The sequence below is a fragment of the Zeus faber genome (assembly GCF_960531495.2).
Source record: "Zeus faber genome assembly, chromosome: 6".
Taxonomy (NCBI): domain Eukaryota; kingdom Metazoa; phylum Chordata; class Actinopteri; order Zeiformes; family Zeidae; genus Zeus; species Zeus faber.
Genome location: NC_137201.1, coordinates 32,921,363 through 32,934,488, shown reverse-complemented (window position 1 = coordinate 32,934,488; position 13,126 = coordinate 32,921,363). Strand labels below are relative to the sequence as shown.

Genomic DNA, 13,126 nt, shown 5'->3' with positions numbered 1-13,126 from the left:
ATAGACACTTATTTTATTCCAACTGCAGGTGAAAGAAACGGTTTAAACATTAAATTATTACGACAAGAATAGTGAACGCAGTCACAGAATTACTTTGCGATGGGGATAGAAATTAAACAGATATGGATTATTAGTGAAGTGATTTGTGCTGAGAAACCAGCTATTTGGATCTCTGCAATTACTTGTTTCAAATCCACTAGCACAACCAGCATGTTTGCTGCGTGACTTCATCCTGAGAAATGGAGGCTTTTAACCTTTGCTTCAAGCGTGATCATGTAGGTATTACAGAGCGGCGCCCGGAGAGCAGCAGCAGGGATTAGCAGGGCTGGGATCACAGCAGGGGCCAGGGGAGGATGGGCTCCAAAACACTCAGCCAGCATCTGCTCTCTGCCCACAAGGCCAACCTCCATGTGCAATACACCAGTTCCCCTGATGTTTAGGAGGCAGTCACTGTTTCAAAAGGAATATTTAGATCATATTTAGTGAAGGGAACATAATGTGACCGAATGCAGAAAAAAACCCCACGGGGTTCATTAGGAGGATCCCTGTGAGCCTGTCGGCGCGTCCACGTTGACCGCCTCGCACAATTGGAAACCATTTCTTCTTCAAACAGTTGTCGACAAATCTCAAGCACCGTCCGATTTTCCCGTATACTGTACATCACACGGTAGTGGGATCTCTGTAATATTGCATCTGGGAGAAGCCATCTTACGGGGCTGGTGAAGTGAGGCGTGAGTAACGTCGATGCGTTTCACTGTAAACAGATAGCGGCGCACACGGGGATGGCGACGGGGACGATCAAGCATGATCACGTAGGAACAGAACACAAACATTAAAATGCGTAAACACAATCCAGGATCGAACTGTTGGATGAATTATGCATTTTATTATATTCCAAGGCGTCCCAACATGAAAAGGCAGCCGGTAAACAATAAGGAGGTGCCGGGCGAAAGCACAGCATTAACCAGCAACCAGATCGGTGGGATGGAAAAAATAACAAATTGGGAGATTTAATAGACGAACGACGCGTTTGTAACTGTTTTACGTGAATCAAATAACGGTGTGTACTCACGTCACAGGAACGCGGTGACTGTCAGATGATCTGAAGAATCGTAGATAAAAAAAAAAAATAATAATAATAATAACAATGAACCAAGAATCCCTTCGAAATGAACGTTGAGGCGATAGTGATGTCGGGGAAGGTGTTGTGTGTTTTTTCCAGTCCTCCAGGTGGAACAGACGCGCTCGGAGCGACGAGCGCTTTATCCCGAGCTGCGCTGGTCACGTGACCGCGGACAAACCCTGCTGACGTCATAATTGACGCGGCGTGGGCTCCTCAGACGGAATTGATCAAGTCCACAATTAAATAAATCCAAAATAAACCAGCAAAACTTCATTTTCGAGGAACCCGTGGAACCATTTGAATTAGTACTATGAGTATGTCACATTTTGACATTTCCCATAATAATAGTGTTGTTTCATTATTTTTCATTTCATAATAAAACTCAATATTTACGTTTCTTCAAGAGCTCTGAGGTCACGCGGCCGGAGGCGTCACAGAGAAATGAGGCAAATGATTATGAGAAAGTGATCTGGAAATATTGAGTTTGATGACGAATTACAAAAAAGAATAAGATTCGGCAGTAATTTTGTGAAAATGGCGAATATTGAATATGTATTGTGATAATAATGATAATTTGAACGTTTTCTTTGGATGCGTCAGTTTTCATGGCATATTTCAATTTAAAGTGGCTCATCTAATCTAGATGAGCTCATCTAACGTAATTATTTATTTATAATAATTGAATATTTATTATATGGTCGTGCATTGAAAATATGTGAACTCGATGGGTTAAAAGAGTCAAGACAATACTTTTTTTTTTTTCTTGGTGGCTGGTCTTCAAAATAAAAGAAAAGAAAACAGTCGCTGAGCTATATGTTCCCATGGTGCGTGTAACCGTTGATACGGGTGTTGTCTTGCGTCCTACTGCCGTTGTGCGGTGGTTTTGGGGAGTTGGGGGGTCTCTCGGTGGGCCTGGCGGTGGAGGCAGCCTCGGCGAGCTGGTGCTTCCAGCGGGGGCCGCACCCGGAGGACAGCGGACACTCAAACGGACCAAACGGTTCTATGAGCAGCGACCGGGAATCTTGTCGCTGTCGTGCAGGTGACCGTCCGCCAAAACGGGGACTGCAGCGTCCACCTTGTCGCTGAAACCTCGTGCATGACTTGGTTTCATTCATAGCGGTCATATCATAATATACATTATTACAAAATATGACATAATATGAAAAACACGCAGCGGACAGAAGTGACTTCGGGGCGGAGCGCGGCTTCCCGACACGACACCGGAGCCGCGGTGAAAACTAAGGTCCCACCGAGATTTGAACTCGGATCGCTGGATTCAGAGTCCAGAGTGCTAACCATTACACCATGGAACCCTCGCTGCAGCCTTCCCGCGCCGATTTCGCTTATTTTTCACGCAGCTGCGCGTAAACGGGGCGCAGCGTGACTTCCAAACGCCCTGTCCGTTCGCCGCGGTTCCGTTTGTTTCCGTTTCAACCGCGAATACACACCGCGACCCCGCGACCCCACGACCCCGCGACCCCGCTCTGCGTCGGAAGCGTCCGCCGCGCTAGTAAAGGGGTACAAATTCCACTTCCGGTATCGCAACGCAAGCCCCGCCCCCGCAGGGCGTGGCCGCCGGTAGCCAGCTAGCCGCGTCCCAGTGTCCTGCTCGGGTGGAAGTGCTCGCGTTCGGGAAGAAAAGTGACAGGACAGCCCGGTTCTATCTCGGTCACCGGCGGATCCAGAGACGCCCGGGGAAATGGGGACCAGAGACGATGAATACGATTACCTCTTCAAAGGTAACGTTTGGGTAAACAGTCAAAAATGTCGCGGCTGGCGCTAGGCTAGCGCGCTAGCTTGACACTTCTGGGGTAACGTCTCTTCCGCCGACCGAGCGGCGCGGTGGGCTCGGTTTGAGACTCCGGCGGGCCCGGTTAGAATAAGACAAAACGCTACCGTGAGCGGGGGCAAAATCCCGCCCGCCCGTGCTGCTCTGGTGAATTAAACTAGCGTAAATGAAACGGATACGTTAAACCGTAGAAATGACTTGAACTACGACTATTTGTCTTAAAAGGTCTCGCGTTAAATGTCTCCCTTTGAAAAAGAACGTTAAATGTGCGTGTTTGTGTGTATATATGTTCATATATATGAGTGTGTGTATATATATATATATATATATATATATGGGTTATACACAACTGTTGACTGTAAAATTTAACTTAGCTTAGCTACAGCTGCGCTATCTGTCACTGCCCAGATCGGCGTAAACCAGGAAATTACCTGAGTGTCCAACTGAAAGGGAGTGGTAATATCTGCGAACGTTATTATTATTATTATTATTATTATTATTACTATTATGAGAACAATGCAGGGTGTCTGCTGTGTATCTAACTTGATCTTATCTATCGTCTATCTGTATACTTGTTAACTTGTCAAAACCTTCGGTCTGTAGCACTGTTGTACATTTACAACACACACACGCACACACTCACATACATACATTGCTCCTTTTTCAATTTTTTCATATTTATTATGACTTTTTTCTATTTTTATTCTACCAACTTTGTCTTACACGGCTCTTGGGGTTAGCCCCTCACCATTTCACTGGATTGTACTTATATGATTGCCTGCGACAGATACAAACCCTGAATCTTGTGTTGTTCGGAGTGGCTTGAAATAGCAGTAAATGTGATTTGTCACCCCTTTGTACACAAACCCTCTCTTCTCTCTTGCAGTGGTTCTCATCGGGGACTCCGGTGTCGGGAAGAGCAACCTGCTGTCCCGCTTCACCCGAAACGAGTTCAACCTGGAGAGCAAGAGCACGATAGGGGTGGAGTTCGCCACCCGCAGCATCCAGGTGGATGGGAAGACGGTGAAGGCCCAGATCTGGGACACGGCGGGACAGGAGCGCTACCGCGCCATAACCTCCGCGTAAGATTGGACTTTTATAATATATAAATAAATAAATAAAAAAGAAACCTCAGCAGGAGGTTCTGCATAAACTATACTGTCATTGCCCAGGTCAGTGGTAACCAACCATTGCGTCCTTAAAATCCTTAAAACAAAGTGTTTGCAGCTTATTATTATTATTATTATTATTATTATTATTATCATCAATAGTAATGCATTCAAAGTATCTGCTATGTATCAAATATGATGCAGGGAGATCTTTCTATCTGTCTGTCTGTCTTTGAAAAAGATAGATAGAGAACTACAGATTATCTATCCATCCCATACTAACCCTCAGTATGGTCTGTCCCCCTACGGGTTCCACCAGGTACTACCGCGGGGCCGTGGGGGCTCTGCTTGTGTACGACATTGCGAAGCACCTGACCTACGAGAACGTGGAGCGCTGGCTGAAGGAGCTCAGAGACCACGCCGACAGTAACATCGTGATCATGCTGGTGGGGAATAAGAGCGACTTGCGCCACCTACGGGCAGTTCCTACAGACGAAGCGAAAGCTTTTGCAGGTGAGATGCTACACCCTTTTAAGCAGTTAACATTAAACATTACTCTCGTATCCGTAACAAATACAAACCCGATTTTTATTTTCCGAACAAGGTGCGTTTATTTTTATTCTGTACTTGGTAAATAGGCTATTACTCAGGATGAACTGATGCTGATGCCATATCACGTATCTGCTCCAATACATGGACTGATGAAAATTATATCTAAAGTCGGTACCAACTTGACATAGATTCTTGGAGTTTGCGTTTAATCCTTTCTTCATCAAACACCATTATAGTTTCATGTCGTATTTGTGACTAAATCAGTCTCTGGAAACAATTAAAACATAGGGTCTACCCTAGTGATCTCAGTGCTATTGTAACTGAAAATGTCATTATTCATTTCAAGACTGTGTACGTTCTTTGCTATTAACATAATGTAACCTGTTCTCCTGAATGACAGCATGTGAAGCTGTTTTCCAGGCTGGACCTCTGTGTGCAGTCCCTTTATTATAAGCACCAACATCAGCTGCTGTGTATTATTGTATGTTTCTGTCTTGCAGAGAAAAATGGTGTTTCATTTCTGGAAACCTCTGCTCTGGATTCCACCAACGTGGAGACGGCCTTTCAGACAATCCTCACCGGTGAGTCCTCCTCTGTGTTATTTTCCTTTTGATGGTACCATTACTGCTGCAGACTTGCTTGTGAAAGTTTTTATTTTCCTCTGGGGTTTTTCAAAGTAACATTTCTATATGAGTTTGTAAGCCGCGTGTATTATGTAGACACAAAAGTCAGTCACTTTATAAGCGATCCACCTGACTGCCTTGAATACTGATTCTGTGTGTTGGACGGCTAATGAATGACCCGGCCTTGTAGCCTGGATGCTCTGTCCCCTCAGCGGGTTGTGAATAATGATTTGCAGTTGAGCTCAGTTGTTGAACCTTCCCTTCAGTCTCTGGACAGCAGAGTGCAGTCAAACCATAAATCTTTAAACACCAGCGCTATCTATCACATTTCATCCGGTAATTGCTTTACGCAAGCCTCCCATTGCACTGGGAGAATTTATGGGACTGGAAAAAAAGAATGTTTCTCATCTTTTCATATATATATATATATATATATATATATATATATATATATATATATATATATATATATATATATATATAAAAATCTCCATCCATGTAGCCTAAAAAAAGCACCCCCCCCCTTACCATCTATCATTGTCCACCTCTCCGCAGCGATCTACCACATCGTCTCTCAGAAGCAGATGACGGATAAACGAGACAGCGACTTGTCGCCGAGTAACAACGTGGTCAACATCCAGGTGCAGCCGACGGAGAACAAGCCAAAGATGCAGTGCTGTCAGAGCGTGTAGCACACGGAGGGAGTGTCCTCCTCCTGGAAGCACCTCCCGCAGATAGGAACACACCTCCTTCCTCTGCCAGAGAAAAGCTTTTATATATAAGCAAAATTTTAATCACCCAATCCACTCAGAGGGTTCTCTATATATCTTATTATTTTTAAGTATTTTTAATTTTTCTGTAATCTGTACCTTTTGCAACGACATTCTCCCCTCCCTGTGGTTTTATCTCTGACAGCGTTAAACTGTGGACGCAGTCTCAGTGTGTTTTTTAAGATGAGGATCTTATCTTAATCTTATCATATCTTAAGGACACTGAGACGACTCAAAACGCCTGCTTGCGATTCATCGAATGTACACCTTTTCCTATTTAAACGCAGTGCTTGTAGCGACATGAAATGAAACGTAACTTTTAGCGGTTTAGGTACTCACACATCGAAGGGAAATGCCTGCGCTCTGACCTGCATGGTGCTCCACTACTCATATCTCATTTTAACGTCTTGTTTATGTGTCTCGAGGCCTCGGTGACATGTTTTCAATCAGCAATCAAGCGTCACTGAGATTATCTAAACTGCGTTTGTGATCCAACGAAAATACAACAATCATGTTATTGTATCACATACCCTGTAATATTAATTGCTGTAATATTATCTCCCTTGATTTAAGTGTTGTGTCCTGATTGCCGCTCACCGGTTAATTATCTGTTGTGTGACTGCGTTGGAATCGAACCTTGAACTCAGCAATGCGTGACTTCTGTGTGAGGAATCCAACAAAAGCGCTGTGCTGTTACACTCAGTACCAGTCTCTATGCCCCCATAGCCGTATTGTTTGGAAAGGTAAAAGCAGAGGAGCGCCGGTGTAACGTGCACACGGCTGAACTGACCTCCAGGCCGTGTGATGGGGATCACATCACAGACCACAGCGTTTGGGAGGAATTCTTTCAGTGAGTCTGTGAGCGGGGAAGGGTAAAGTTTCAAACTGGAGTTGGATTGGAGGACAAACTGGAACAAAAGCCCCGATGGTTGTGACTCAGTGAGGGAGCGCAGGGATTTCCCTTCATCAGCAGTAATGGATCCGGCGTCGCAGCAGAAATGATAACTGCCTTATTACACAAGCAGCGGCCTCGTGCCTTTTTAAGTAGAATGTCCTGTAAAGGCTCCTCTGTCTTGCACATTAAACTTTTCAGCTTTTAGCCTCTCTCTCTTCCTCCAAGACGCTCATTTAACTTCCAGGAGGGAAAATCACATCTCATTGCATAGCTTTAGGTTTAGACATATTACTAACTCTTGCTTTTATCAGGGATGTTAAAGAAATCTTCAAAGTGAATCACTACTGGTTGCTCAGGATAAATGCAGGTTCCACTGTAATGTTGTTTCCTTATTTAACGAAGGCTGCTGGTGTGTTGTGCTGGTCAGCGCTGAGCTTCTTACCTGGTGGCAGTTTGTGCATGTGCGGCGCGCTCTGCGGACCAAACCACCCGATCCATTATTCAGGTGTGAAGTTCTGTGTTGAGCAGGCAGAACCGGACACGTATGCCTTACTATTGGCTGTTTTTATTTTTGCACTGACCAGAAGTGGAAAGTTCCAGGTTCAGAAAGTAAATGTCCTGTTCCCATGTTTTTGCGACAGCCCTGCGCCGATCATCAGTTGTTTCACTGGGTTGATGCCGATTAGCAAATCCACATGGTTGACCTGTAATCCCGGAGTGGAATTTCACTTTCTGAACCCGGACTTTCCTCTCTGCTGACCACTTAGCACACTCTGTATCAAAATGAATGCACTACGGTTCCATGTTGTTGCCATCGTCTGAATGAATTCTGATTTAAATGCGTTTCCTCCTTTGTTGTCATGGTTGTCACTAGTTCCTTGGAAAGAATGAAGCTCCGTCTTCTCTGATCACCTGCCTTCAAAAGGTTGACGTTCTCTGTGCTTCTGGAAAACATGGTGCCCATGATGTGATGGCACTGATGGCACCGTCATGACTAGCTAAATACAAAATGACAAATATCTCACTGTTGCCTCCTGTTTCTTTCACGTTTTTAAGAACTTATTAATAATTACCTCTTCGATAATTCGGAGTAATTATCTCATCATGCAGCCATATGCTTGGGGTCACTCTGGACTTCTTGATGTCCCATGGTGCAATCCCCCAGATGGCAGCATTAAAGTTGAGCAGTGAAAACGCCTGACTGAGACCGGTCTCTGGTGGCAGCATAGGCTTTTAATCTTGAATTTATATACCAAAAAAACAACAAGCAGCATTAAAATGACAGCGACTGGAGGTCCATTCCCTGGAGACGTTCCTCCTCGAAGGGGGAAGAGTTCTGTGAAACACGGTTAAAAGTCACCACACGGCTCTGAGACACCGAACGTCCAGCTGGTGGAACTCTGTCCTGGCATCGATTGTCAAACTGGTTATTGCTTCTACAGGGGGTTCACATAGTGAATGAATAAGTTAAATTCAATAAAGCAGTAAAAATGTAATAAGCCTCATAAAAATGTCAATTATTTTACACATGGGCTTTTTGTTTTTACACATGGTTCCTTCTGTGAGTGTTTTTAACTCAATGTTTGGTGATGCCTTGTTCGCAAACTCGATAAAGAACAGATTAAGCAACTTCAAAAACTGCACAAATGACACCGTCATCTCACAAGATAAATTGTGTTATCTACATATTTAAGTAACCATTATCTCATGCGCATATATAGATATATAGAGAGAGAGATATTTCTTTTTTTTTTTAAATCCTAGAGACACGTTAACAAAATTCACCATGACTAATATAAATCAATAAATAAAGAAAATCGCATCATGAATACGAAACAATGGTGAGAGTGTTTCCCTTTAAACACTCCATGGTTTAAAATTCTGTAAACTTAGATTAAATCAAGGGGGGATTCACAGAGAAAACACAAATTCAGACTCTTGTCTTGGCCGGATCCTCCCTTTGAAGCTTCAGAGGGACCCAGCTCCAGACGCTCGGCGGTCCTTCCCGCTGCCACGTTCAACAAACTAAACCTGGAGTCACAGAGATCATCAACAACAGCGAACAAAGGACGTTTCAATACTCACTACCTATCCATGCTTGTTTGGAACCTTAAATCCAGCATGTTTTATTCTCAGAGGATTTCTTCACAGAGTAGATGGTCATGGCCATTGATCTTGGTTTGACTATCAAAATCAGCTCGGAAAATCCATCGTCAAGCGTATTTGTGGCATTTTCCTTTGTGGCGTGACTCCATACTACAGCGACACTAAACACCTGACTCCTGAAATACAAAGTCCAAACCAAGAGCTGAAATGAAAGCAGGGATCACACTCTCCCAGTCGAAAGTCAGCCCCCCACCATCCAAATGTCTGCCCCCCTCCCAAAAAGGTTATATTCCACTTGTGAGGGTTGGTGAAGAGGCTGATATGACAAAATAACAGTAGAATGATCGCTGGTGTATGGGAGCCCTGGAGATGGGAGGAGACTCCTTTCTCCGTCCGTCCCTCACTCCTTCACAGCCAAAGCAGAAGTCCTGGCGGATCCGGGGGTCTCCCCCCGTCTCCACGTCTCAGAAACGTATTAAACACCGGTGGAGACGGAGGGAGAGGCGGCTGATCTCCTGCCTGGAGCCTGGCGGGCGGGGCTGAGGTCAGGGTCAGGGTCAGGTCTCTAGAGTAAGGAGCTGGGGCTCTCTGGTGGCGGCGGCGGCGGGGTGTGCGTGGGGCTGTGGCGCATGGGGAGGATGTCGTAGTGTCCCGGGATGTGGCTGTTTCGGGGAAGGTCGTAGGGGCTCTGGGAGAAGCCGGTGGCCATTCCATTGAGTCCCTGGAGTACACTGACTGTAGGCTCTGCAGGGGGCGGGGGATTATAGGGGGTTTGGAAAAAGAGGAAAGGAAAGGGAGGGTACGGGGGGTCAGAGGACGAGCGAAGACACTGTCACGAGAGGGTGTGAGCGACCACACAGGGTTCAGAACGAACGACGAGGCGCACGTGGCTGGTCAGGGTGGACGGGCTCACAGGCCTGAAGGGTTTTTTACACAAGAAACAAATGAACATCCGTTTCCGTGAGAGATGGAGGACGTGGAGCGTGCATGCCGCCTCGTTCTAGCCAAAAGGACGCGCTCGTGCTCAGATCACGCACACCTCCAGGCACCCTCCTCGTTACAGTTGACTCATCCTTCTACGGTATGCTGCCTGACCAATGAAATGACCTGTTGTCACCCTAGTCGTGTTTACCCATAATGACCCCCTCCTCTTATATAGAAGAACCCATCTAACAAGCTCCCATGTTGAGCACAGATCTTATCCAAGGCTACGGTTTACAGTTTATATTTCATTTCAATGACATAACAAAAACACGTTAGCTAACTCTAACCCAATATGAGAAGGTAGATATATAGATATCTGTTGAAGGGTTAGCTATGACTGATATACCGTTTGTTTGCTACTTCAGACAAAGTGTACCTATTCTAAGTGGCTTTGCATAAAAGGGTCTGCTGAATGACGTTATGTAATGTGAAATGTTGTCATTGCTGTTAATTTGAAGCGTTGTGGACTCATCTGCATGGTGACCTCACTCAGACGTGACCAGGTGATTTTTCGTCCCTCGTACAAAAAGCCGTAAAAGTAGGTGACACAACCCGTCAGGACCCGACCCCTCCCCCGGGCCCCTCCAGCCCCAAACTCACTCACCGACTTCGTAGACGTTCCTGGTGCCGCTGCCAAGCAGCGTGGCGGTGCCCCCGAAGGGTACCTCGCGGTGGGAGGGCGACTTCATCTCCACATAGCTGCTCTCCGTGTGCTTGCAGGCGAGGCCCGGCGGGTCCCGGATGGTGGCGTAAGGGTTCTCGTTGTTCAGGGAAAAGGAGCTGTTGCTGCACATGGAGCTCTTCATGTAATCTGAAGAAGAAGGAGAACGGGGGCACGCCGTGGGATCAGCGATGGCCGAGACCGCCACTAATGAGACGCGGCGCTTGCTACTATGAATCCGAAATTATCGCCCAAGTTAGAAAGGGACCATTGAGTGTGCAGCCTTAAAAAATGAATGAATGATGAAGCCCGACACCGCTGCCGCTTCTCACAATCAAGGGTACAGAAGGAGGAGGAGTGGAACACTCATCCATAACATCTCATCAGTGTGATGAGAGCTCATTAGAGACCACAAGCTCCTTCAGACTGATCCCAGCCCCCGCAGGAGCCTCCGCTGACTGCTCCACGTGGGAGACGCAGGATTGTTTTGGGTTCCGAGCCACAGAGAGAAATGAACACGAAAGCTCAGACCGCCGCCATCTGTGCCGAAATGAGGGAAAGTAAGATGACGCAGGATTGTTTTGCCAGAGAAAGAGAGAGAAGGACCAGACAGGTAATGTGTGGAAGTTGTATTGCAAGTGACAGATATACAGGTGTGCGCACGGGTTACTCACCTTTCCTGGATCCTCTCTGTGCCTGCGTCTCCCCTTGTTGAACATCTGTGACAAATTGAAAAGCGTTAGTCGTAAATCTTTGTCTCACATCTCACACGACTTGTTTTCAAAGACGTCAACATGAGACACCATTCATGAGACTGTTGCAGAGGTTGAACAGACAATTGCTAATGACCTGGTGTGGTCGTCACGTGAGGCCGAAGCAACAGAACAACAAAGCCATCTGTTGTTACAGACCATAACCTAACTAAACATTGAGAGGAATGCATGCAACGTTTAGACAGTAGCAGTTGCAGTTATTGTTCTAAATGTGTTTTTCAGCCCATTTAGGAATTCACATCAAGGCCTGAACAGGAGTTCACACAGGCTGGATACTCACGCTAGTGCACGCCGCGAGCGCAGGAGGGAAACCGTTATCAGCAACAGAGTTTTCCATCCCAGCAATGTTTACTTTACCCTTAACATTGAAATGTTGTTTGCTCACATTTCTGAACCTCTGAATGGATTCCACATGGAATTAAGATTGAGACAGTGTCTAAATCCCTCCAGCCTCTGGGGAGATGATGGTACCATAATTCACAAATCCATGGGTCCGATCTCTATTCTATGAGTCACAGTTGAAATAGTCAGATATGGACTTGGTCTCGGGTCTAAATTTGGAAGTAGTAGGTAGACTTGACAGTGTATTGACTCTCAGTAAACTCTGTCTCATTGCAACCTTGATATTGACCTCAAAATGCCATTTATTTTATTTCATATTTCTTTAAATGACTATTGAACATAAGAGGAGATTTTAAAAATAATACTGCAATCTTTATTATTTTAATTATTTTGTCTCTATAATTTGACTCGCTTGTTGTGTCTTTGCTCCAGTTTCAGTCCCATTGATGTAGAGAGGGACTTCACGTCTTGACTCAGTGCTGCACTGACATCTGTTTCTGCTGCGTTCAGACTCTCACCCATGCTGCAGGGTTTCCGTGGTGTTTTGCAGATTGGTTAAGATGTTTCTGAGAAAGCGGCAGTCACAGCCAATTAACGTGTCCTCGTTCACTCTTTTTCTACCAAAGGCGAGCCACAGGGAGTCACGCTCAGCCATGACAATACACACTGTGATAACTTCTCAGACTATAACTCTCATTGTAATGTGTCGGCAATGCACGCTAGTAAAAACACTGGTTAACAAACTGCATTACAAAAAAGTATAGTAAATAAATGTGCTGCAACAAGCAAAGAAAAACGTGAAATGTGAAAGTGGCCTGCAGTCCCACACAATGTGTGGCACTGCAGAACATTGTGTGGGACTGCTGCTCACTGAAGGACGGCTCCTCTACAGTGATTCCAGTGTTTACAGAGTGTTTTTGGTAAGGAGATGCAACATGACAGCACACACTGGTTTACCAAACACAGTAGTTATGGGTGTAATTAGCACGTTTCCACAACAGCCGCGTGAATTATTCACCTTACGCAAATATTTCCTTTTTGGCAGCGCTCTGCAGGACTGAGTGAAGGGCTCAGTGGAGGAGTTTAAACTACAGTAATGACCTTAGAGAAATCACTTCTCACGCCGCTGCACACACACTTAATCAACAAACCAGATCTAAAAACCAACACCACGGCATCAAGTTCCACGCTGCTCCACAGGTTGCAGAGCATTAATAAAGTATTTATCTATTTAAATGAAGATTAAACTGGACAGGCTTAGCTTGTCTTTCTGCTCCATCGCTGGTCAGACGATCTTGTGCGTGTTTTCAGTGGGGGTTCTTAGGATGATACATGGAGGGAACCGCATGTGAGCACGGGGAGAAAGGGCAAACTCCACACAGAAAGGCCCCCGATTGGG

General features: G+C 45.5%; 2 protein-coding genes across 2 annotated transcripts in view; one reads left to right on the top strand and one right to left on the bottom strand.

The window, feature by feature from the left end:
* The first annotated feature begins 2,712 nt into the window (after window positions 1-2,712).
* On the top strand, window positions 2,713-6,533 carry rab11a (RAB11a, member RAS oncogene family). The gene is made up of 5 exons (XM_080002762.1): window positions 2,713-2,862; window positions 3,799-3,994; window positions 4,341-4,534; window positions 5,074-5,154; window positions 5,752-6,533. The coding sequence occupies exons 1-5, from the start codon at window positions 2,823-2,825 to the stop codon at window positions 5,886-5,888; spliced, it is 648 nt and encodes a 215-aa protein (XP_079858888.1). The 5' UTR covers window positions 2,713-2,822; the 3' UTR covers window positions 5,889-6,533.
* A 2,999-nt stretch (window positions 6,534-9,532) lies between these two features.
* The window catches only part of megf11 (multiple EGF-like-domains 11), a gene marked incomplete at its 3' end in the record, with an annotated part of 63,333 nt that continues 59,739 nt past the window's right edge, over window positions 9,533-13,126 (bottom strand). Inside the window, exons 22-24 of the mRNA XM_080003101.1 lie at window positions 11,287-11,331; window positions 10,556-10,762; window positions 9,533-9,711 (exon numbers count right to left, since the gene is read on the bottom strand). Of these exons, the coding sequence (XP_079859227.1) occupies window positions 9,533-9,711; window positions 10,556-10,762; window positions 11,287-11,331 (431 nt within the window). The remainder of the gene's footprint in view (window positions 9,712-10,555; window positions 10,763-11,286; window positions 11,332-13,126) is intronic.

Coding starts and splice junctions, on each gene's coding strand:
- rab11a (XM_080002762.1), top strand. CDS start 2,823: ATGGGGACCAGAGACGATGAATACGATTACCTCTTCAAAG. Junction 3,995..4,340: donor TACCGCGCCATAACCTCCGC/GTAAGATTGGAC, acceptor GGGTTCCACCAG/GTACTACCGCGGGGCCGTGG. Junction 4,535..5,073: donor CGAAGCGAAAGCTTTTGCAG/GTGAGATGCTAC, acceptor TCTGTCTTGCAG/AGAAAAATGGTGTTTCATTT.